The sequence below is a fragment of the Doryrhamphus excisus genome, linkage group LG5, assembly GCF_037039965.1.
Source record: "Doryrhamphus excisus strain RoL-2023G ecotype Guam linkage group LG5, RoL_Dexc_Guam_v1.1, whole genome shotgun sequence".
Lineage (NCBI taxonomy): Eukaryota > Metazoa > Chordata > Actinopteri > Syngnathiformes > Syngnathidae > Doryrhamphus > Doryrhamphus excisus.
In genome coordinates, this window is record NC_136361.1 from 19,975,155 (window position 1) to 20,001,793 (window position 26,639).

The window sequence follows — 26,639 nt, forward strand, 5'->3', positions numbered from 1 at the left end:
TAAGTAAGACACCGAAAAAGAGAGATTCTCTCCCACAAACATGGGCAGGATATCAAATATGGATGTCTCAATTTCAGAAGCACGGCATGCAGAGACAGAATAAATATATGATGGTGAGAATCTCATCCCTCCGTTTATCCTCACCTTTGTAGAAGCCATACTCTTCACATCATTCAATTGAGTTGCGTCCAGACAGTGAAAAACCAATTAATGTTTATATAAAATGTTTAGGGTTCGCATTAGTACCAACGGTATGAATCCTAATGTAACACTATGCATGGCAAATCTACATTAAGCTTTCCATCCGCGTGTGACCCACACATATTGTAATACATGGCTTGCCACTATTAGGCTCCTGAATGGTTGAAATACTGTCATGGGAATAAGGGGCATGACTAAAAGCTTACTACCCGGATCTAAATGGTACATTTGGTTAATTAGAACATGATCAGGAATCCTTTGTGCATGTTACTTGAAGAACTTACTAAAATGTATAATGGATAATAGTAGAACATTATAATAATCAGTGCTTTTGCTTAATGATTCAAATCAAAGTTAAGTTTAGAGAACATACATCATGCCTGAATATAGTTGAGGAGTACCTCAGGGGTCAATCCTGAGACCATGTATGTTGTTTATTTTATATGTAAATTTCCGTTATTTCTGTGGTATTAGCTGTAGGTTTAGGTATCATTTGAATTTGAAGAATTCCTTTTACCGCGCAGACCTCACAGTTAGGAGACCGGGGTTCAATTCCACCCTCGGCCATCTCTGTGTGGAGTTTTGCATGTTCTCCCCGTGCATGCGTGGGTTTTCTCCGGGTACTCCGGTTTCCTCCCACATTCCAAAAACATGCTAGGTTAATTAGCGACTCCAAATTGTCCATAGGTATGAATGTGAGTGTGAATGGTTGTTTGTCTATATGTGCCCTGTGATTGGCTGGTGACCAGTCCAGGGTGTACCCCGCCTCTCGCCCAAAGACAGCTGGGATAGGCTCCAGCACCCCCGCGACCCTTGTGAGGAAAAAGTGGTAGAAAATGAATGAATGAATGAATGAATGAATGCCTTTTACCATTCCGTTTAGTATCTAGTGTCTATTAGAGTCAACTTTCACAAAAGATGTTTACAAACATTGTAGCCACTTCGATGTTGGCGATTGACGGTTCTTCTTTGTTGGTGTTGGGGCTACTTCTTCCGTCTTCAACAGTGAAATACTGTATACACTTGTCAAAGTAGTTTTTTTTCCTGAGAACTGAGAACTTAAACCATACTGAGAGGAATACAGAATTTTCTAAATTTTATTCCTATTACCCGATTAATAAGTTATGGCATAATCCATTAGTAATATACTTGGGTTATTGACCTTTGTATTACATAACCAGGAAATCATGAACATAAACAACAGGAATTTTTTGTCTGACTTTGGAACAGTCTCCCAGTGCACAATACCTCATTAGCACAGTTGCGTATGTCCACCCTGTTACTAAACTTGACCTTGTTTCGTTATTCTAATGCATTAAATTATTTTTAGTTGATGTTTTACATGCATAGGGCAAGGACACAGGACACAGCTACGTTACCTAACACTCCCTCCTTGTTTTTGTGATGAATCAAAGCCCGACCAACAAATCTGGATGGAGTTGGAATGGTTTAAATGAGTCATTCATCTTCATGGTGCATTTTTTTGACCGATTAAAAGAATTTTAAGTCATTTAATTATTTGTTATAATTCAGTCTTAGGCTGTATGGTGGAGTGGTTAGTGGTTAGCACACAGACCGCACAGTGAGGACACCCGAGTTCGATTCCTCCCTCTGTGTGGAGTTTGCAAGTTCTCCCCATGCATGCGTGGGTTTTCTCCGGGTTCTCCGATTTCGAATGTGAGTGTGAATGGTTGTTTGTCTATATGTGCCCTGCGATTGGCTGGCGACCAGTCCAGGATGTACCCCGCCTCTCGCCCGAAGACAGCTGGCATAGGCTCCAGCCCTCCCGCGACCCTTGTGAGGATAAGCGGTGAAAAATAAATGAATGAATGAATAATTCACTCTTATGTAAAACTTTTAATAACCTCAGAAATGCTGAGCTGTTCCAGAAGCAGGCCAACTATGAAGCAGTGGCATTCTTGCTCCAGTTAAATAACACACTCAACATAGAGCCAACCACCCTGAGGTGCTCTCTTTACTTCAAGGACAAGCTGTTTGCATGACATAATAGTTCAGCCTCACTTCGGAAAAAAACAGTTCATGAATACCAAATTGATTCATGTAATAAGTAGATTTTGTACATTTGATCGGTCCTGTGTCCTGTGTCCTGCTGTGATGGGGCTACAGAGGTTGCCACTGGCTGGGCTGAGTTCATCCTCATGATGACATTAACAACAACTGTGGCTGCTACTCCCGGTGTTTTAAAGTGAGTAATGAAATGAAACGCTAATTTAACTCTTCTTCGCTGCTGCCCCCAGGCTTAGCCGTCTCCCAGGACACCAGCTGATGCACCAAGCAGAGCTGGAAACTATCTATCCCACAGGAGGATGAGAGGAGAGAGGGAACGAAGCAGAGGAGGAGGCAGAGAGTCGGAGAGAGACATCCAAATAAAAAGAGGAGGGGACAAATTTTGACTCTGGTTATACTGATTGATCAATTCCTCAACTAATGTTGCCTACAAAAAAATAATCAACTAATAATATCAAAATAATTAATTCATGACTCTGGGATCCTGTGGACTACACACAAGATAAACGTGTAAACAAAGCTAGCGGTATTGTCGGAGAGTAAGTCTATTTATGGCAGATTAATGTTGTCCTGTATATCACTGAAGTAATAAACGTCATCGTGATGATGGATGATAGGCTGATACATGTACTGTATGATATAAACTGATTTTTTTTTTTTAATGCCGTGCAATCGACTCACATTAGTTTAGAGCAGGGGTCGGGAACCTTTTTGGCGAAGAGAGCCATGAAGGCCAGATATTTTAAAATGTGTATCTGTGAGAGCCATATACATTTTTTTAAACATTGAATGCAATAAAATGTGTGCATTTTTATGTAAGACCAACAGTTTTAGATAATGGGCTCTAATTACGTAGACCAGGCACACTACCCCACGCCAATGGGGTGTGGCCAGCACACTTTCATGAGCAGCGCAGTGTCTAATAATAAATCAAATACTTGTTGCCATTAATACAACTTCTGCTGCTGCATAGTTTTGCACCGTACTCCGTAGACGTATTTCATTCTTTTGGCCATCTTTGTCAGAAGGCTTGGTTCGGCAGCTTTAGCTATTTGACTAAAGGAGGAAAGTTTACATTTACATGTTTTTTTGACATCTCAATGACCGAGGTAGACTACAGCATTACCCAGTAATAATCAAGTTTTGGTGTTTGACCTGGAAAATATCATCAGGAAAGATAAATATGGTTGGCCGTATTGCAGCAGAATATAGATGGACAAATTAAAATGCATAAGAAAGTTGTTGATTTTGAATATTATTTTTAACAGTCATTTCTGTGATGGTTTACTTTAAAATGTTAGAAAAAATAAATTTTTATTGTGGTAAGAAATGCTTGAGAGCCAGATACAGTCATCAAAAGAGCCCTACCTGGCTCCCGAGCCATAGGTTCCCTACCTCTGGTTTAGAGATACAACAACAATTAACTTTCCTGATGCTAATGCAGAGTTATTATAGCTGTATAGTCTTATTATTGCTTATCATGTTTACTATATTAAGTAGTATGAGTGTAAAGTTGACTATAGGGGTGCTATTTAGATGTCTACTGCGCTCTAATAATGTTAAACCATGTTTTGAAAAACGTCATAAACAGGTTTTCTATGCTCAAAAAAAAATTCTTTTATTAATATTGAATCCCTATCACAATCGAGTCTGGAACCAATTAATCACGATAAACGAGGGATGACTGTAATGGGGTTGTACAATTTGGAGGCTTGGAGCCTTGGTCAAGGACCCCCTCTACAAAGATTTTAATGGCGCACTAATCTGATCACACACAAACTCTGCATATGTCATTTTACAGATTAAAAGAGTGGTGTGCGAGAAAGATGAAAAATAAAGTAAACCAGATTAGAAATGACCACATGAAACCTCTCTGATTTATGGAAAGCCGCCATAAATACGTGTGGAAAAACACTCAATCTTGAGGAGTGGTATAGGAAATCGAACCCGGGAACCTAATCCAGTAAAATTGTGTTTATTTTAAAATAACATTGTATTAAAATGTAATTAGTTTGTTTTCATGGTTAGCAGGCTCACTTTCGCCCATTTCACCGGATGACACTGAACTGCTATCCAATGACCTTGGATGTGATGCAATATGTTTCGACTCGTAACAGGCTCCTGAGGGTAGGTAGCGCTTTACGTTTTGTAACCCCGACATAATCTTGTTTCATGCTTCTTTGGTGTCGAACATTTGTGCAGCTGTCCAGTACAACAAGATCAGCGCTACAATGGATTGCAACAGTAATAAATGGCACCACCAGAGCCAAGAGTTATGCCTTGGCTCCCTGCTGTGACATATTTCGGGGCTTCTCCAGCATAATTGTTCAGTCTTAGGAACATGTATGAGCATTGACATTAGCATGCCCTTTGTCAGCACAACACATTTTGAGTCCCTGCTTGACTGCAGAGTTTTAGGTCCTCGGGCTGATGCTGTCACTTCCTGTTTTGTTTAACTAGCTCATCAAAATTTAGCTGATCACAGCAGTTCTGCATGCTGGCACTTGACAGGAAGATCAGGGCAGTTGGTAAATTAAGTTTTTATATTTTAGACGGCACAAGCAAGAATAAAACCCCGATGCACTGAAACAATAATCTATGCTTTTGTTTGGTGTGCAACTGGATTACTGTAACGCATTTTATGTAGAGCGTTGGTGGGTCACTTGATCAATTGCTTCCAGATTCGAGATGCCAACTATGGGACACCGAACTGACAGAAAGCGCGTTGGGCAATAAGAAAAAAATCTCAACTGTTCGAGGAATTGCTACACCTCAATATAAAAAAAATAACAGAGTAAAATAAGAGTCTTTCAACTTTTCCCAATAGGCGTCATCACAGACAGAAAATCCCATGATGCTTTATTTAGCTTAATGTTTACACCGGATGCCCTTCTTGACGCAACCCTGGTGGGAGGAATCGACCCACGCCCTCTGCTACAAAGCACACAGCAAAACACCACCAGGAATTAACAGTTAATTCTGCCATTGTGTGCTCTCATCTGGTGAGAGCGAAAGAAGGGGCTGGGGACAGGTCTACCCATAACGTTTCATATAAAGCGTCCTGTTATTCATTGATAACATTGACATTTTACACACTGCTTTGGATTCTCACGGTAATACAAGACAGCGCAACCCTTATCAACTCAATACCAGACACATATTTTGCTTCTAAATACGCAATGGGACAGCACTTGTTATTTTAAGGTGTTTCAGAAATAAAGCTAGATTTATACATATATTAAAATTAAAACCCTGTATTACAAAGTTTACAATTGCAAAATGGATCGAGACAGCCACACTGTCGCAAAACCCCGAAGGTCAGCCCAAGGAGTGTTGGGGTGACAGCTTGTTAATAATGATTGGATCAGCAGGCCTTTGCAGGGGGTTAACACTTCCCAGCGAGCACCGTGGTCCCCAGACAGCATTTGCTTCCCTCTGCATACATAAATCATCAAGTCCAAAGCACCTTAATGTCGATCAACAGCTCAGGGGTAAAGACAGTTAGATATCCAATTACTCCATATGAAAGTCAAGAGTAGTGGGGCGTCAATGTCAGAGCTGATATTTTGTTCATCATGAGCTTAATTACAATGATGAGGATATGACATTGATCACAGTAAGCATGTGGGGCTGATGAGGAGTTACCGTTGTGTCATGCCTTTACAAGAGTAAGCCAAGGACATCACGGACATTTATTTTTGTTAATGTGTGAATGAGTCATCCAATAAAGAAGACATATTTTCGCTGCAATACTGTAATGTCAATACTATGATATCTCGAGTATAACCTCTCAAATATGATGTGTAGTTCCAGGGGACGGTTAAGTAAAGGGTTTGGCTTCTCAAACAACATTCTAACGCTTATCATCATGAGGATCGTGGGGGTGCTGGAACCTATCCCAGCTGTCTTCGGGCGAGAGGCGGGGTGCAAACAACAGACAAACAACCATTCACACTCACATTCATACCTATGGACAATTTAATTTGGAGTTGCTAATTAACGTTAATGTTTTTGGAATGTGGGAGGAAACCGGAGTACCCGGAGAAAACCCACACATGCACAGGGAGAACATGCAAACTCCACACAGAGATGGCCGAGGGTGGAATTGAACTTGGTTCTTGTTTGAGTTGTTTAAATGACACCTTCCTGGTCCGGGAAGTGGACAAAACCCACCACACATTAATCAGGGGTCCCGGCAGGACCTAAAGAAGGCAAAAAATCCCACTTTTCTGACGCTTCGTTTTTTTGCCCGTTTTTCAGGTCCGCGGCTGTCGATTTTTCGCCTTTGTTTGAGTTGTTTAAATGACACCTTCCTGGTCCGGGAAGTGGACAAAACCCACCACACATTAATCAAGGGTCCTGGCAGGACCTAAAGAAGGCAAAAAATCCCACTTTTCTGACGATTCGTTTTTTTGCCCGTTTTTCAGGTCCGCGGCTGTCGTGAATTCTCCTTTTTTGAGGTGCCAAAACAACACTTTTCTGGTTCGGGAGGTGGACAAATCCCACCACACATTAATCAGGGGTCCCGGCAGGACCTAAAGAAGGCAAAAAATCCCACTTTTCTGACGCTTCGTTTTTTTGCCCGTTTTACAGGTCCGCGGCTGTCGATTTTTCGCCTTTGTTTGAGTTGTTTAAATGACACCTTCCTGGTCCGGGAAGTGGACAAAACCCACCACACATTAATCAGGGGTCCTGGCAGGACCTAAAGAAGGCAAAAAATCCCACTTTTCTGACGATTCGTTTTTTTGCCCGTTTTTCAGGTCCGCGGCTGTCGTGAATTCTCCTTTTTTGAGGTGCCAAAACAACACTTTTCTGGTTCGGGAGGTGGACAAATCCCACCACACATTAATCAGGGGTCCCGGCAGGACCTAAAGAAGGCAAAAAATCCCACTTTTCTGACGCTTCGTTTTTTGCCCGTTTTTCAGGTCCGCGGCTGTCGATTTTTCGCCTTTTTTTAAAGTTGTTTAAATGACACCTTCCTGGTCCGGGAAGTGGACAAAACCCACCACACATTAATCAGGGGTCCCGGTAGGACCTAAAGAAGGCAAAAAAATCCCACTTTTCTGATGCTTTGTTTTTTCGCCCGTTTTTCAGGTCCCGCGGCTGTCGTGAATTCTCCTTTTTTGAGGTGCCAAAACAACACTTTTCTGGTTCAGGAGGTGGACAAATCCCACCACACATTAATCAGGGGTCCCGGCAGGACCTAAAGAAGGCAAAAAATCCCACTTTTCTGACGCTTCGTTTTTTTGCCCGTTTTTCAGGTCCACGGCTGTCGATTTTTCGCCTTTGTTTGAGTTGTTTAAATGACACCTTCCTGGACCGGGAAGTGGACAAAACCCACCACACATTAATCAGGGGTCCTGGCAGGACCTAAAGAAGGCAAAAAATCCCACTTTTCTGACGATTCGTTTTTTTGCCCGTTTTTCAGGTCCGCGGCTGTCGTGAATTCTCCTTTTTTGAGGTGCCAAAACAACACTTTTCTGGTTCGGGAGGTGGACAAATCCCACCACACATTAATCAGGGGTCCCGGCAGGACCTAAAGAAGGCAAAAAATCCCACTTTTCTGACGCTTTGTTTTTTTGCCCGTTTTACAGGTCCGCGGCTGTCGATTTTTCGCCTTTGTTTGAGTTGTTTAAATGACACCTTCCTGGTCCGGGAAGTGGACAAAACCCACCACAGATTAATCAGGGGTCCTGGCAGGACCTAAAGAAGGCAAAAAATCCCACTTTTCTGACGATTCGTTTTTTTGCCCGTTTTTCAGGTCCGCGGCTGTCGTGAATTCTCCTTTTTTGAGGTGCCAAAACAACACTTTTCTGGTTCGGGAGGTGGACAAATCCCACCACACATTAATCAGGGGTCCCGGCAGGACCTAAAGAAGGCAAAAAATCCCACTTTTCTGACGCTTCGTTTTTTTGCCCGTTTTACAGGTCCGCGGCTGTCGATTTTTCGCCTTTGTTTGAGTTGTTTAAATGACACCTTCCTGGTCCGGGAAGTGGACAAAACCCACCACACATTAATCAGGGGTCCTGGCAGGACCTAAAGAAGGCAAAAAATCCCACTTTTCTGACGATTCGTTTTTTTGCCCGTTTTTCAGGTCCGCGGCTGTCGTGAATTCTCCTTTTTTGAGGTGCCAAAACAACACTTTTCTGGTTCGGGAGGTGGACAAATCCCACCACACATTAATCAGGGGTCCCGGCAGGACCTAAAGAAGGCAAAAAATCCCACTTTTCTGACGCTTCGTTTTTTGCCCGTTTTTCAGGTCCGCGGCTGTCGATTTTTCGCCTTTTTTTAAAGTTGTTTAAATGACACCTTCCTGGTCCGGGAAGTGGACAAAACCCACCACACATTAATCAGGGGTCCCGGTAGGACCTAAAGAAGGCAAAAAAATCCCACTTTTCTGATGCTTTGTTTTTTCGCCCGTTTTTCAGGTCCCGCGGCTGTCGTGAATTCTCCTTTTTTGAGGTGCCAAAACAACACTTTTCTGGTTCAGGAGGTGGACAAATCCCACCACACATTAATCAGGGGTCCCGGCAGGACCTAAAGAAGGCAAAAAATCCCACTTTTCTGACGCTTCGTTTTTTTGCCCGTTTTTCAGGTCCACGGCTGTCGATTTTTCGCCTTTGTTTGAGTTGTTTAAATGACACCTTCCTGGACCGGGAAGTGGACAAAACCCACCACACATTAATCAGGGGTCCTGGCAGGACCTAAAGAAGGCAAAAAATCCCACTTTTCTGACGATTCGTTTTTTTGCCCGTTTTTCAGGTCCGCGGCTGTCGTGAATTCTCCTTTTTTGAGGTGCCAAAACAACACTTTTCTGGTTCGGGAGGTGGACAAATCCCACCACACATTAATCAGGGGTCCCGGCAGGACCTAAAGAAGGCAAAAAATCCCACTTTTCTGACGCTTTGTTTTTTTGCCCGTTTTACAGGTCCGCGGCTGTCGATTTTTCGCCTTTGTTTGAGTTGTTTAAATGACACCTTCCTGGTCCGGGAAGTGGACAAAACCCACCACAGATTAATCAGGGGTCCTGGCAGGACCTAAAGAAGGCAAAAAATCCCACTTTTCTGACGCTTCGTTTTTTGCCCGTTTTTCAGGTCCGCGGCTGTCGATTTTTCGCCTTTTTTTAAAGTTGTTTAAATGACACCTTCCTGGTCCGGGAAGTGGACAAAACCCACCACACATTAATCAGGGGTCCCGGCAGGACCTAAAGAAGGCAAAAAATCCCACTTTTCTGACGCTTCGTTTTTTGCCCGTTTTTCAGGTCCGCGGCTGTCGATTTTTCGCCTTTTTTTAAAGTTGTTTAAATGACACCTTCCTGGTCCGGGAAGTGGACAAAACCCACCACACATTAATCAGGGGTCCGGGCAGGACCTAACTGTGAGACCTGCATGCTAACCGCTCAACCACCATTCAGCCCTTCTCAAAAATAATGCCTACTCGAAAAAAAAATCAGACCTCACAAATCGCTTGGCATTATTTTCTCTGCCGTTGCATCACAACGTGCTCCCACCTGTCCATTGTTAGGCACATTTGCTTCACCGGTTTCACAGTGTTTACTGCTGGGATAGTGAAAGTTGCACGTCTGACTACAAAACAAGTGATGACGACATTCCTTTGAGCACAAAGTCAAAGGGATATTTATGAACCGGAATACACGGATGCCGTACTTCGGTGCTCGTGCAGTGACAACAAATTAGCGGCACAAATGAGCTAGTTCTTACCTGTGGTAGTGGAACAGCAGAACTCTTCAAAACACGTACAGTATATCCAGTAAGTCCTGGGCGTGTAGGAACCTAATCCCCCACACAAAAGTGTCTACTTCATACCCGAACCTGCTCCCTAGTCACTATGGTTCCCACATTAAAGCCAATTGCAAGAAACTAAAGTAATGTCCGTGACAGGAAAACGATGGAATTTATGGGGCGACATTCCTTGTTGTCACAGCCCGGATAAATACAAGTACGTATCATTTTTTAAACCACTATAGACAAGCGGATTCACGAAGTGATACGACACTGATTTTTGTGATGCAAGTGTATTAAGCTTTTGAGATCTTTACTTAACTGTACCCAGCAACTAGCTGGAACTACTTTCCTCAGCACCAAAATCCAACAGACAGGAAGTGGGGAGTGAGTCGCTGTTGACGGATTTCACTGCTAATGGGGGTTTCATACAACTTCATATAAAAAAATCTGAACTATCCCTTTAAGAAAACAGTGAATTTCTTGTATATTGTGGACCAAATATACCAGAAAATAAATCACCTGTACCAACTTGTGGGCTAGCAGCATTCTATTGGATATATGTCTTATTTTATAATGAGGCAGATTTATGAATGCACCATGCAAGAGCAGTCATTACAAGGGAAACTTTAGATGAATAAACAAAATCACAAATAACGGCGGTGTCACTCTGTTCAACGGTAATCCAGTTACATTTTAATGAGCACATGTTGGCAAAAACAAGCTGTAGAAATGCTGCACTCGCCATTTTAATAATTTGAGTGAAACAGATTTCATTAGCCGGTTTAATCCCCATGACAAGCACAGAGAAATTACGCTTTGGATGTATTGTCTACATCTTTGTACTATGTACAGTATAAAACATAATTTGCTTTGTTAAGTTTCAAATATTAACGGAACGTTTAATTACACTCCTGCTTTGTACACAAATGTTTGATATTGCCAGAGGGAATCCATGAGGAAAACCAATACTGGGAATTCACAAATAAAGCCACACCAGCAAAAGGCAATCTCTGACAGCGACACAGATTCCCTCCCACACTTTATGGTTCATTCAGCAGTTTAGAAGGAGAAAAATGAATTGTTTCGTATTCAGCAAAAAAAACGTGAATGCGATTTGGAGGCTTTGAATTTCCAGATAGCAACCTATTACAGTCATTTTGACCGTATCGGTGTCATCTGCTGTGCTGAGACAGCTCCCGGAAGACAAAGTGCTGCCTTGTTTTAATCATCTTCTCACACACAGTGTGATGATCACACACTCTGTGAGGAGGCAGGTGGATGTTGGATGCAGCATCATGAAGGCATTCAGTCATTATTATTATTATTATTGTTATTATAATCATCCTGGAACATATTCCTTTTTTTGTTTTCATGGTGTTGACATGTCAAGAAAATACCAGAGACAAACTGCAAACTGGAACTACAGTATCCCCCCCCGGTGGCTGTATTTCGCCATTAATGGTCAGGAAAAAAGGGTATCCTCAGGATATTTTGAAGCTGTGGTGGTGGGCTGCATGGGAGGGCACACTGCCACCGCTGTGTTGTACCGCTGCTGCGTCTGCTATTTTGTGATAGTGTCACTATCTTAAAGCTGGACATGCTACGTGTTTATTTTGAACAACTTAGATACATGACTAGTGTTTTGAAGACAAGATATACGTATTATATTAGCATGTACCCTACGAATAGGATAACCACTTGTAGCGCTCCAGTAGGACAAAAAAAGCTTCCTACATAGGAGGCAGAAATATGCCGGAAAGTTGAATGGGATTTAAACGTGAGCGATGACGCAGATGTTGCGGCTCCACAATTTACAGTCCAGTTTTCATTCTCATGATAATAAGGAACAAAATGACACCCTGAAAGCCCACAAAGAAGCTGTCCTAAAACCAGATGCAAAAAAAGACCAGGGGCCCAATCACCAGCACTTTTGTACATGAAATTTGGCATATTTGAGGAGAGTTTGTGAAAAGCAAGTTTGTGTTTTTCATTCGTCTCCCACAAACTACAATTCAATCTAAATTTTAAAAATAATAGATATAAAAGTGTGTATAACAGTATTGTGCATCCTAATGTAAAACAATTACAAATTAGTTGGAGGAGGTAAAGTCGGTAAGGTAATTAGGTGCTGGAGCCTATCCCAGCTGTCTTCGGGCGAGAGGCGGGGTACACCCTGGACCGGTCGCCAGCCAATCACAGGGCACATATAGACAAACAACCATTCACACTCACATTCATACCTATGGACAATTTGGAGTCGCTAATTAACCTAGCATGTTTTTGGAATGTGGGAGGAAACTGGAGAAAACCCACGCATGCATGGGGAGAACATGCATAAAGATGGCCGAGGAATTGAATTCAGGTCTCCTCGCTGTGAGGCCTGCGTGCTAACCACTCGCTGTGCAGCCGTCGGTAAGGTTATTTTTATTCATTTTGTGTTTTTGTGTTAACTGCCACATTGGATCACGTCGAGGTCACCAAGCTATCTTGCTCCGAAGAAGGTCTTCATTTCTCCACCAGCTCACAACAGAATAAATATCAAAAGCAGGAACTTCTTTTTTTTTTTTTTGCTGCCAACACTTGTACTAAACCATGCCCCCAACCCGAGTGATATGCCCCCTATTGTCCACTCCAATTTATCTGCTGGATGATACACCGGAGGTGCACAAACAGGACAACATAAAAACATCAACCCAAACTCTCCTGGTAGAGGTAACAACAACAACATATAGTCCACTTCACACACGCTGCATAAGCGGTTTCTAGCTCACAGGCGACATCCAGAAACGCCAAAGACATAAATGATGTATGCAAACACACAAAGCCGCATTAAAAATAGAAAATGTACACATGAGGACACAGAAGACTAACCTGGGCTTATGGAACATCACATAATGTCTGAATGAAGTACTGTACACACGATTGAGGGATTAGCAGCTGTAGCAGCTATAAATAAACAGCATTATACATGTATAGCTTATGCATATGCTGTGGATGAAGTTGCCAAGTGATCTCCTATGCTTACATAGAAAAATTAACATTATGCTGACCTTTTGGTGCTAAACATGTTGGCGGCGTCTTCCTTCTCCTTCTCAGAGCTGTTAAGTTGATCTACACTTGATGTTTACTTCTCAAACCTGCAGACGAGCAAACACAAAAAAAAAGAAGAAGAAAGAGAAAGATATGGGTGAGATTCTCAGCATCACAGTCATTTTGCCCTGAGGTTTTCTGCATTACTCAGTCATGCTGACCTCAGCAACCTCCATTAGCAGGCCTCCAACTGAGCTATTCAAATTGACTGGCCTTAGCAGGAGGCACTGAGCACGGCAGAACACTGCAAGCACAACAATACAGTAGAAACCAATACAGCAATTCTTTTTTTAGTACATTATCACAGCAGCGACTATTATAAACATGAATGGATCAATTGGCTCTGAAGCTAAGACAAGAAATTAAACCCTAATTTTGCATTCCTGAGTCAGTACCCCGCATACTACTAGGTGGTACAGTCTGCCAAACAGAGCCCTCCTATGCTATACCTTCCATAATGGGTGTGAGTTAGCCTCTGGTCTTTTATGTAAAGGTTATCAGAGACTGGAGATGAGGAGCTGCAGTAAAAGAAGACAGGATTCAATAATTAATACGAAGGTCTATGCAGGACTCACTTCTCACCTTCGCCTGTCGGTAATGAGATGAGAGGAGGCCCGGGGGAAGGAAAGGAGAATTGAGTGATTAAAGTGCCTTGCTCTGCCCCATCTAACTTCATCTCCACACACACACACACACACATACACAAGTTGGACGGACAAGCCTGCACGTGCATACACACAATCTCATTTACAACTCCTTCAGAGTGTTGTCTATTCCCACGCACACAGACACACACAGGGTGGGACCAAGAAGCCAGCTGAATGAAGGCGAAAAGGTTAACAAAGTAGCATGACACAGGAAACAACTAATACTTCACTCGGGTGACATGGAAATTGAATACGCACTTAATTCTCAAAGTATACCAAAGGCAGCAGCTTCTATGTTGCTTCTAAGGTAATTCAGTGGATAAAAACACAGGCCGGTTGTACCCGTAAACAGGAATGTATGTGTGACACCATGTTACTCCATGCCATGGCGTATAATTCACAAGGCAAATAAACACCCACATGAAAAGGAACTAATGTTGCAGCATAGGTGGATCCCATTATGTGCAGTAATGAGTTTTTTTTATCTGTTTTTATATCTTTAAAATGCCCGGAAAAGAGAAAGACATTGTGTTCATGTCTTGCATATCAATTTTGGATGACAGGCAAAATTCCAAAAAAAAAGTGTAGTTTTCCTTTAAGGTCCCAAAGCACAGTATATGGAAAGGGTTTTATAAAAAGATAGATACATCATTTCCAATTCCATTGCTTTTAAAAAAGTGACTCATCCTCCCATTTGTTACAGGGCTCTAAAATGATGACGCAGAGTGCTTTACAAAACTAAGCCTGGCCACTGGACGAGATAAAGCTTTCAGGCATGTACGCGGACACATTCAATGTCGCCGCTTGTCCACACGTCCGGAAGACATTCAGACATTCATAGAAAAACACAAAAGAGTCTTATTTATGTCTAAAATGGATTATTTTCTTCACTTGGTGTCCGTGCTGGACCTCCACTTTTTTTCCCTCATAACGTAGGACGGCATGATGGTTTTTAAACCGTGACTTTTTCATATCGTGGTATATACCCTGAAACCGGTAACCGGTCTTATTATTGAGATAGAACAGGCAACAGGCGGATATTTCACATACAAGTTCACAAAAACAGTCTAATTTCAAATGCCGTCGAATATTAGCGGAATATTTTTTTCTTTCTGGGAATCACCAACTCCAACCACTTCTGCCTGAGCTTGCCTCGTCGAAAGACTTCCTGGGAGCCATAGCTAACAACTGTAAACAAGGCGCAGCAGCGCTGTGGGGAAGGCAGTCAAACAGCGCATGCCTTAATAAGGAAGCCCGGCTTCTTGTGACATCACAGCGAGCCAATGTTAGAAAAAAAACTGAGAAACCGAGAGCCATTCTAAAAGTCTTTCAATGCTCACTTCAGCATCGTTTAACATGAGAATACAACATTCTAACAACATTTATAGGTCAGAAAAGTGGAAAAAGCACCTTTAAATCACATTTCACGTGTGTAGTGGCATTAAAAGTCATTCTATTCTATGTACCTCAACTGAAGATTGTGCATAAAACTCAAAGTAATCTACATTGTTCCAAAATCTACACACCAAAGTAACAATGATAATTTGATTTACATAGCAAGCATGATTGAATGCAAATTTCCTGTATTAACACTATACACTGGTTTAAATTTGTGTTAAATTCAGCATAGTTTTTATGCATTATTATCGCTGCATAACCCAAAGTCAAAACAATATACTCAGTGGCGCCATGTGGTTCCTCCTGACACGATTAGACCGGACCTTGTCAACTTCTATCTCTATGGCAAAAACAAGCTTGTTTGAGGATGTGTTTCCTGACGAGCTTCATCAGGCCAGCCTTTTATTTCAGCTTAATTGTCTCTGGGCGTGCAGCACATTCTGACAGACCCCATCAGCATCCAAGCATGTAATGAATTGAGGCAAATGCTTCCGACAGCTAGAGGGACAGCAGGTAGCTTCTGCTGGAGGCTGACAACTATAAAACATCAATGACACATAGGTGAAAGCAGATTTAAAATGAAGGCTGACCAAGTGATTTTACATCAAACTACAGTGAGCCAAGCATGTTTTCCCAGGTACTATTAATATGACCGAGTGCAAACAGGCTCACTGCGCTTTGGCTGCAGAAACAGCCCACTGTTTCCACTGCAGCAATGTTTCTGATATTTGTTTATTTTGTTCCCTGCCACAGAGTTTGTGAATGACAAACAAGAGAAGGTAAACAGAGATATCAGTGGAGCTGTTTGCTGGAAGAAATCCAAACGCTGAGCTGTAGAAGTGGGGTATTGATCAGAGGCCGGATCAGCTGGTCTAAAATCGGTACACAGCCATGAAGCAGCAAAACATGGAGGAAAGGAAACTAAATAACACAGCAGAGCATAGTATAGGTATTGTTTATATCAGTGATATAATAAGGGAACTTTTTAAAAACTCCTTATTTCTAAAATCACAAATACTAAAACTTAAACTGATATAGTTAATCTTCAAACAGCTAAAATAATGCATAAGGTTAAAAATAACAAACCTAAAAATGCCATCCAATACTTCTCTACAAGAGAGGAAAAATATGATCTTAGGGAAGAACTACATTTGAAACACTTATATGCTAGGACTACGTTAAAAAGCCATAGCATTTCAGTATGTGGAATCAAACTATGGGATGGATTGAGTAAGACCCTCAAACAATGCACAACGAGTGAATTCAAGAAACAATACAAGCAGTTGATGTTTGCTAAATACAAGGATGAAGAGTCTTGAACCAGTCATGATATCACCTTGTACTTCAGTACGTGACAAAAATAAAAATAAAAATAAAAATAAAAATAAAAATAAAAATAAAAATAAAACCAAATAAACTAAAAGTTTATTAGGAAAGCAGGAAGTGAACAAATGTAACAGTTACTGATTGTAAAAGTACCAGATGGAGGGGTATGATTGAATAAGCTTTGCTTCTTCCTACTCCTTTTGGACATGTGGAACTGTGAACTGATCATGTGATGCACTCAATTGTAATCTGATGCATGTTCAAATGACATAAAACCTTTACCATTACCAAAAACAATAAATAAGCATTAACAGTAAATACAGGCTGGAGGCCCCCCATTTCCTTTTTGTTTACGTCCATTTATTTTTGTTTATGCAAAAATAAATGGCAACAAATAAAGTTCTACTTTCAGCTCACACTCATTTGTGGTTCCCAGATGCATAATTTGTTAAATTGCATTAAAAAGCATGAACGCAAAAAGCTTGTTGAATACAAATGCGTCTCAAATATCTACATAAATGTTTAATAATTTGGCACGTACTGCTTTTAAATGAGGCATTTTTTTTATCTCACCCCAAAAATGATGTGCACATCCAACAACCGCAGTGGCATTTCAATCAGGGCCCGGTGCTGTGCTGCAGTAATATGACTCATCTGCTCTCTACTAGTGTCCCATGGTTGCTCCTTTGTCAGCACCTACCCATTGTTTACATCTGTCTTCAGTCGCTCATCTCCTCTTTCTCCACTATTCATTTCCTTGGCCGTGTCTGCTGGAAAACACACAGCCTGATTGCAGTACCGTTCCTGCAGTAATAGGGGTCATATTAGCCGAGAAGGAAACGCAATACAATAGACACCTTCTGCCGTGTTTAAGTATGACAAATGATCGTGTTTTCAGAGGCATCTCCTGTGGATGAATGGAGATATCCATGAGGTCGGTAGTTTTCAGGGATGGGAATGGCTTTGCTGAAAATCAGCTGAAAATAAGTCGGGGGTCTGGGGGCCACTGGCGGAGCCCGGTAGGGGGCCCAGGGGGGCGAAGCCCCCCAGAAGCTCCCAACATTTCAGCTTTTGAGGGCACTAAAACTGGCATACAATGAAAGAAATATTAAGACCTCAAACAACAAAAATAAATGAATAAAATACATGGAACAAACTGCATTCAAAGTAAAATTAATAGATTTCCATAGGTTTGAATATGTGACTCACAATTTCCTTTTAAACACGTACGTTGAAGTCAACACCAGGTAACTTAACATAGTCGTTTTCTTTTTGCAATCAGTGCATGCAAACGATCAGTCGCAACCTTCCTCTTTTCTGCTTTTTGATGTGCCAGTCTTGCAACTTTCGCTGCCTTCTCGTTTTTTTTCTTCTGCTCAGCTCTACTCTCTTTCTCATGTTCTCTCTTTCACCGTGTTCCGCCATTACGGGTTCACCGAACGCGTTTGAAACGCGACGTGTGATTGGCTGAGAGACACGATACAACCAATCACAGCAAGCCTACTAAACCAGCTCATTTTCTCGTCGACTTCGCGGCCAAGATGCCGCCTCGGCCCGATCGGACACGATATACCGAGACTGTACCTACACCTACCCCCCCCCCCCCACCCCCCACAATTTTCTCAACGAATTTACACGAATTACGAAAATGGACTTTTGCCAGAAAAATCCGCGGAATTCCGCGGATCCGCGGAAAATTCCCATCCCTGAGTTTTGATGGATGAAGTATGCCAGTGTATTCTCATTCATCCAGGTCATTGTATTCTCAGGGCAATCGATCGATCGCAAGCGGACTGTTCAGGTTGTCTTAGAAGACGTTTCACTTCTCATCCGAGTAGCCTTCATCGTTTTATGCTTAAAGACTTGGTGGGACACACACCAGTCAAACTGGATAGGACAGCTCTGGTGCAAAATCCAATATTTATTGTCTAAAAACGGAGGAGGCGGGTCCAGACAGTAATGGTTGGCTCTTTAGTGGGGTCAAATGACAATCGTTGGGGTCGTTTGGGTGCTATCACCTTCGTTCGTATTCCGTTCAGATGTAATGATGATCATGGATCATGGCTAAGTGACCGAGTCTTTTAGGAAGGGATGAAAGGACAGCATTGTTATGCGGGAGAAAGGTGTTCAGAGATGGCGTCCCTCACTCCTCTTTCAAACTTCTCTGTCTGTTGTTCTCCGTGTACAACAGAGTTCTCTTTCTCTTTGAGATGCAGGTAGACCGCAGAGTCTTGACCTGAATAATTAGCCCGTCTCAGTTGTGCTATGCGCCTGCTCAGTGGATGCCTGGTTTACCCCCCGATGTAAAAATCTGTGCATTGGACAGCATACAGCAGATTGTTCTGTCTTTGGGTTGTACCAACTTTAGCAGGTTTGAGGTGTACTGGTATGTTGAGTTTCCCGAAAGAATAAAAGAGTAGCAGACACAATAACACTCTCATCCCATACGTACTGTATGTCTGGGACCGTTTTTGCCCCATTTTTGTTGCATTGAAATGACTTACCTTATCAAAAAGAAAGGCCAATAACTGGCAAAATGTGAAAATTTATCCTCGCAGCGCTTGTGGCCAGTAACACTTAATACTCTTAAATTAAATTAAACTAAGAATGTTTCACAAATTGAGAGTTTTCTAATCTACTGTAGAATTCTCACCGTTGTCCCATCTGGAAACCTACTCAGGGTTTCCTTCGATGCCTTAACACACGCTACCATTTATTCAGTGGTTCTCAATTATTTTCTGTCATGTCCCCCGTGCCCACCCTACTATTGAGAAACTGATAACGGTTTATTTATCTGTACTGTACAGACTGAACTCAAAAATACAAGAGTCAAATTGCACCCTGAGTACAATAAATTCATACATTGGCAGCACTGTACTCATAATAAAAGTACTCCCTGGCTCGCCCTACTACTTGAGAAGCATTGCATTGATTCAAGATAAATATGTGTCTAAATTGTTGGTCCTAAAGACCAAAACATGACAAAAAATCTTCAGATGAAGGCCTGTCAAATCCATTTTTCAAGTGTTGAATGCTTCCTGTGCATTGTGATCTCCTACACATGAAACTAAAATAAAACTGGATAAAACTGTACATTATTCAAACAGCACAGGCAGAACTGGAAAAAATGGCCCTTTAGCACAATAGCCTCTAGCAGGAACATAATTCTTCCTCACACCTGCGGGATGTATTGTGCTTGTGTGTACAATACAACATCAATTCAGTCAATAAATAGAATAAATACAGCCAAACGACAATAACTTATTGCAATAGAACGATTCTCCACTGCTGGCCTGATTTGTTTCCATTTCCTCTAGAACATTTCCTTGTGCATTCTGTTCATAATGATGGTTGTTGTTGGTAGTGGTTGGGGTGTGGGGGGAGCGAGCCCACAGTGTCCAGCAGAGTAGCTCATGGCAAGGTATGCCGGAGAACGGGAACGCTGTCACATTAACTTAAAAGACACATACACATACACAACTGGACAGGGGATTTTACGCTGCAGAGTCATTTTTTGGCATGGTAATAGTCTTGAAATCAAAACCTTGAAATCACTGCTTGCGACGAGAACCACACAAAAGGTTCCACACTTAAGATCTGCAATACACCGAACATAACAGACAGCTAGGCTTCTTTTCCGTTTGCTACAGTGCCTTGAGTGTCTCAGAGTGGACCACGACCTTGATTGCACATCTCCATTCTCGCTCTGCCAACAACCACAACACCCTAATTCAACATATCTGCGGTGCCAATGTTTTCACTTCCATCTTCACCTCATTCACCTCTTTGTCGAAATGCAAGTGGTGCATTCTCACTAGTGTCCACATAAATGCAGGTAAAGTTCAAGTTCTCCAGCAAGCATCCTATGACTGATACACAGTTGGCAGTGTAAACAGGGCGTGCAGGGAGGCTGTCACAGCTCTCAAATGTTCTTGCTGATAGCAGTAGAAGCTATGACAAAACGTATTTCCTCTCAATGACTCAGGTGTAGCAGTCGATCACGAACAGTGACAAATTCATAAACTCACAGAAGCTGAGTGGCAATTCTGTCACTTTATTAGCACATCAGGGGAATTGGTCACAAGCAGGAGCCATTACAATTTTAGGTGTGGATGATAATTATCTTAACATATTTACCCATGGCAATGAATTCCCACTCACCAAAGAGTGATTGGTGAAAATAAACAAAACACTCCAACGATGAGGCGACTTGGACAAATTGGACACAAAATGGGTTGAACCGACAGTGGGCCAATAGCTTCACTTTCCTGCTGAGGAAACATTATTACACAACGTTTTCCACCTTATACCGGGGCCCTATGATTTCCACTTTAAAAGGAATTGAAGAATTGCAGAAGTGGTCGTCTCCCAACCTGAAGGATGCAGGTTCGATCCTCCGTACGCCCAAGTCATCAGTAAGTAAATGTGCTAAGAGTGTCAAACCGCTTTGAGCGTCTGGGAGTTGGTAAAGCACTATAGACATGAAAGACCATTTACCAAATATGGAGTTTACTGTTAAAAGGCAGAATCACATTGAAACTGACACAATGTGAATGAATTGCAGTCATCTGGATCATAAACACTAACGCAACCCCTTCCAAAATAAACATGTCAAAGAGGTCACCTGAGGCATTTTTTGCTTTAACAAAAATGGTAAAATATACACTAAAAGGTAAAAATAAAAAATAATTTAAACAGGAAAAAATAATAAAACTACTTAAATTTTATCCAGCCCAATATAGCGTACAGCATATTTGAAAATATCTACAGTACGAGGTGTGTCCCGATCTGATATTGATAGTATCGGCCAATTTCATAAAAAAAAAATCATGTTACATCCCAAAAATATCATGATATATGTTAAGGTCAATATCGGCCAACCCTACCCCCGAATATCTACTTAAGGCACAGAGGTTACCCAAACTGACATACACCGGGTTTTGGCCATTTACAGTACTTAACAAAAAGTCCGACAATAACCAAGCACCAGCTGCCACAAGGCTCCCAAATGATCGAGAAGATTATAGCTTGATGCAAACAAAGCGGTCCCTGTTTGTGGAAAAATTCAACAGAAAAATTCACCCTCAAAAAACAAAAAGGTTAAATGCTGAGTGTCACTGACCAAGGTGCTGATCTATAATTAAGAGCTGGCTATGGCCCCGGACAATGCACAGTGGTTGCATACAACCCCACAGGAATTGAACATGAACAAGTACATTTGAGGAAATAGCCAGATTTAAATAAATCTTCATTTGTGTACCAGGCTCTCCCAAGAGACCCCAAAAATGTTTATAAACACCAATGTCAAAGAGGCCATCTTTGGTCTCGTCAATACAGTCGGGATCACATTGTTGGCCCTGTAATGCATCATGAACTAAATAGGAGGTTAGGATTTGAGGGTGGCTTGTTGTTCCACACAAGGGAGGGGGCGGAGACATGAAGGGGGTCACTGGACTGGGTTCCTGGGGCTTAGCGTGGCAAATCCTCAATAATCCTGCGACTAGTTCCATGGCTACGTTTACACATCAAGCATGCTTCACAACACTGTAAGTCCCGACTACCACTTTTTCGATCCCTTATAGTTCACCTGTACTTCATTTAAAAAGGTCAGCTGGGAATGTTTATCCTCTTTAAGTCTCTTTTGAGATTACCATCATTAGACAACAGGATAACCGTGACGGAGTCGGACAAACGGAATGAAAACCAATTATTCCACAGGGTATTTATCCATACTGGAACAAGCGGGGCTGAGGGAATCGCTTCACAGGCTGACTGCACAATGACAGCCACTTTGAATGCTTTTCTTGAAGTTCTGCTGTATTTTCAACAATGTCCCATGAACCCATTGGGAAAGAATGTCTTTCTTGGAAGTTGTAACATTTATTTACTACGGAGTTCCTGCAATCACATTACAATAAATCACAGCATCGTAGCCCTTTTTATTATCTTATTGCAATCCTGTTGATTGAAGACCCTTCCTCTCCTTCCGTGTATTTCAACATCAGTGATTTACGATTCCCCACAAATCTGGAAGCACAACAACAACAACAACCCAACAAACTTGAGTTTAAAGATTAATTGTATTTGACTTTACACTGCTATATGATAAAATATGATCTTCTAATTGCAAAGGATGCGATTACAAGGCAGTCAGTCCAGTGATGCATATCCAATAGAGAATGGAGTATGCATGAAATAAATAAGAGAGTTCAAGGCCGCTTACAATAAGCCAAACAGCACAGCGACAAGCCTCGAAACTTCTGGAGTAGGTTTATTTGGAATGATGAGTCTTTAAGGCAAGATGATAAAAGTATACCATTTCTGCTATAAGACACAAAAGGTGCAGGGAACTTCAAAAGTCATGTCTTGAACTGGAAGCTTCAATATCCAACACTACGACAAAACACTCACTGATGCTAAAATGAGCAGACGCACGGTATTAAGAATAACATCGTAGGGTATGTAAACTTTGATACATAAAATCTGGTTCATTCGGAGAGCAAACAATTGTTGTATGATGATAAATAATAATAAATGACTTCACACAACCATTAACCACTAGTCTCAGGTTCTATAAATCAGTACATGTTCAAAAAGCGATTTAAAACTATTTAAATATATATAAACAACAAGAAATCGCTTTATCAGACTTAAAACTAATTGAATTTGCCTCTTTTGGAAAACATCATGTACTGTATGTAATAATGTCCTTCTATGTGAATGAACGACTTGTATTTGCATAGATTTCAAAGCAGGAATCAATTGGTAACAGCAAGAACCCACTGATGATGACAGGGTGGGGGATTAATGAAAGCCAGCAGGACCATGCATAATATGATCATGAAAGTCATCATTCAAGATGTATGTGCCTGTGTGTGTGTGTGTGTGTGTGTGTGTGTGAGAAGTATTCCTAACAGAAGTGCTTTACCTTTATATTTGTTTTAGACCACCTAGAAACATAATGAAATTGAGTATGTTTTCACTCTGATACCTCAAAGTATGATACATAGGCGCATAATGAATCCACAAATACACAATTTATTCCTATTTATATAATTTCGCAGCGCTCATATTGTGTCTTAAAGCTGTACTCTGACATTGACTGAACCACACACAAACTGTCAATACGCAATAACTCAATTCTGCACCAAGTTCTGGCCCTTCTATGTTTTATTAGGATGTGCAATAAGAGATTAAGGAGACAATATAGGGGCTTCCCTCATCATCCCCCGCGAGGCAACTCATTGTACACCTTATGGGTCTATACCTTATTGCATTATGCAATGGTATAATAGGCTTAGCATCATGCAACTCCTCAGGAGGGACTTTTGGGAGAGACTCAGATGACTCAGTTCATTAAATCTCCCCTCCTCAGAGCTTTACAGCTGCTGAGGAGTGAAGTTTCTACACTCCCACATAAACACTGACCTTACATGCTGATTGCTATATATAGATTAGGCCAATTTTACTCATATGCTGGGAAAATTTTAATTATATATAGTTATATTTAACTATAAAGTGCACTTAATTTTGACAAAACTGATGACAGGCCTTATAATCCGGTGTGGACTGAGTTTCAAAATCTGTAAAAAATGACACAGAGACATAATACTCCACTGAACTTCCTTATATGGGCGTGGCTGTAAACCAGATGATCCCTGCTACTCTGTTCATGGAACAAGCTCAGGCAGAAGTTATTGTATTTGGTGATTCCCAGCAAGAGAAAAATATTTTCATCTGTCAACAGCATTTCACACGTTTTTTTGTGAACATGAACCAGCGCACTCGTACATCCATTTCGGACACGCTGTGCGTCCACGCGGCATCCTCACGTCCGGCTTCTGAGCTCCATCGCACTAACCATGTGGTGTATAGGTGTGGTGAGTTTTGCCCTTTGCAACAAGACACCAAATTTTGGTAACGGTGGCAGTTAAGCATATGCATAAAGTGATATGCTTAACTGCTGACGTGGTCCGCAGTTGACGTGGTCCGTCTTCACACTTGCCTCCCTGAGGACGAGAAGGACTAGATTCCACTGGCAGGGGTACCGAGACCGCCTCGGAGATGGATTTCTGTCCCTATGTGTGGGTTGGACCTTTTGGTCCTGGGCTGTGTTTACACTTAACCAAACCAACCATACTCTAATCTGGTTTACCCGAATCCAAGCACCACTGTGAATGTGAATGAGCAAATGTACCAGATCCCACTAATGTGACCACAAAAAACCTCATCTGGTACCAGAGTACCAGATTAAAGAGGATGAACGCGTAATTAGTACCATGACCATGACAAAATACATTATATTTACTGTTTGTTTTTCAGTTTTTTTTCATATAATATATGAAACCGTCAATAAATGTCACTATAACATCGCTATGGGGTTAACAAGCAAAGAATATTTAAACCTTCGACCTGTCATGGCATGTTCACCATAACAACACAGGCTACTAATGCCGCAGATAACATTACAAAGTTTCCCTGTCAATGGAAACCATCTAAAACTGCATTAAATCCAGTTCATGCGTGCGAAAAGCAATAAATAGACTTCACCCGGAAGCGTCAGCATCAGCATCCTTTCTATTTACAAACCATTCAGGCTTCTATGCAACGCAACACAAGACTTTGCAAACACGAAATGTTTACAAGGAAACCCTTCATCACAACATTTAGCCCGGGACGTGTGTGGAAAACAACACACAACCGGTGCACATCTGTACTTACTTTCAGTACGACGTCAAGCCTCGACAGAAGAAACATCATTTACGTTGAAAGTGAGTATTCACCAGCCGTGCACCGTAGTGGGAATGTAATTCTGCACACACAGGACGACATGCGGAGTCATTTGACCTTCTCCCAACAGAAGGTACCATCAGTGAGACGGAGGATGGGGGTGGAGTGGACCGTACCAAGAGGGTGTCCTGGCGAGGCGAGGGGGTGTCTATCCTGCAGAATAGCTATGCATGTCCATACAGTGTTTCAAAATACGTGTATTCTATTCAAATCAATGAAAATTATTTTAAAAACGCATTAATTAACTTAAAGCATATTATGCATCGACATAAAAGTGATTTATTGAACACGTGGCGAGGCAGGTATGATGAATGTCAGGAATTGACATTGTTTTTGTTTGATGATAGTGAATATTGTTATTTAATGATTTACATTGATATGCAAAACTATGGTGGATGGCCGTAATCAGGGAAAAAGCCGAAAGAAACAAAATGGCGGCTGATAGGAGTAAACAAACAAAAAAATAGAAATGAATGTCGCTTGGCTAGCTTGTGTAGCAGCCTCTGCTCATATTGCTACAAAATCATCAACAAACTATAATGGCCATGCTTGTGTTTTTGTTTGATGATAGAAAAATATGACTTTATGATTTACACTGATATGCAAAACTATGGTGGCAACCCGTAATCAGGGAAAAGGCCGAAAGAAAAAAAACAAAATGGCGGCTGATAGGAGTAAACAAACAAAAAAATAGAAATGAATGTTGCTTGGCTAGCTTGTGTAGCAGCCTCTGCTCATATTGCTACAAAATCATCAACAAACTATAATGGCCATGCTTGTGTTTTTGTTTGATGATAGAAAAATATTTTTTTATGATTTACATTGATATGCAAAACTATGGTGGCGACCCCGTAATCAGGGAAAAGGCCGAAAGAAACAAACAAAATGGTGGCTGATAGGAGTAAACAAATATGCAAGCAGAAAAAAATTGAAATGAATGTTGCTTGGCTAGCTTATGTAGCAGCCTCTGCTCATATTGCTACAAAATCATCAACAAACTATAATGGCCGTGCTTGTGTTTTTGTTTGATGATAGAAAAATATTACTTTATGATTTACATTGATATGCAAAACTATGGTGGCGACCCCGTAATCAGGAAAAACAAAATAAACAAACAAAATGGCGGCTGATAGGAGTAAACAAAAATGCAAGCAGAAAAACATAAATTAATGTCACTTGGCTAGCTTGTGTAGCAGCCTCTGCTCATATTGCTAAAATATCATTACAAAATATCATTACAAAATCATCAACAAACTATAATGACCATGCTTGTGGTTAAAAAAGACTTAGTGGTGATGCAATTCATAACAACACGCAATGGCGTTTCAGGTAGATGCTTTAAGGCTTTAAAGGGGGGGGGGTAGTGTTTGTGAGGAAATACGCCATGAAGGAGCAGTCCGCTGGGGAAATATTC

The 26,639-nt window shown here is 41.4% G+C and overlaps 1 protein-coding gene across 1 annotated transcript in view; it reads right to left on the reverse strand.

Annotated features, from left to right (window-relative positions):
* Nucleotides 1-25,288, reverse strand: part of oxr1a (oxidation resistance 1a) — a 115,587-nt gene extending 90,299 nt beyond the window's left edge. Inside the window, exons 1-2 of the mRNA XM_058053867.2 lie at nt 25,157-25,288; nt 13,025-13,111 (exon numbers count right to left, since the gene is read on the reverse strand). Coding sequence (XP_057909850.2) covers nt 13,025-13,041 — 17 coding nt within the window. The 5' untranslated portion in view covers nt 13,042-13,111; nt 25,157-25,288. The remainder of the gene's footprint in view (nt 1-13,024; nt 13,112-25,156) is intronic.
* Between the last annotated feature and the right edge of the window lie 1,351 nt (nt 25,289-26,639).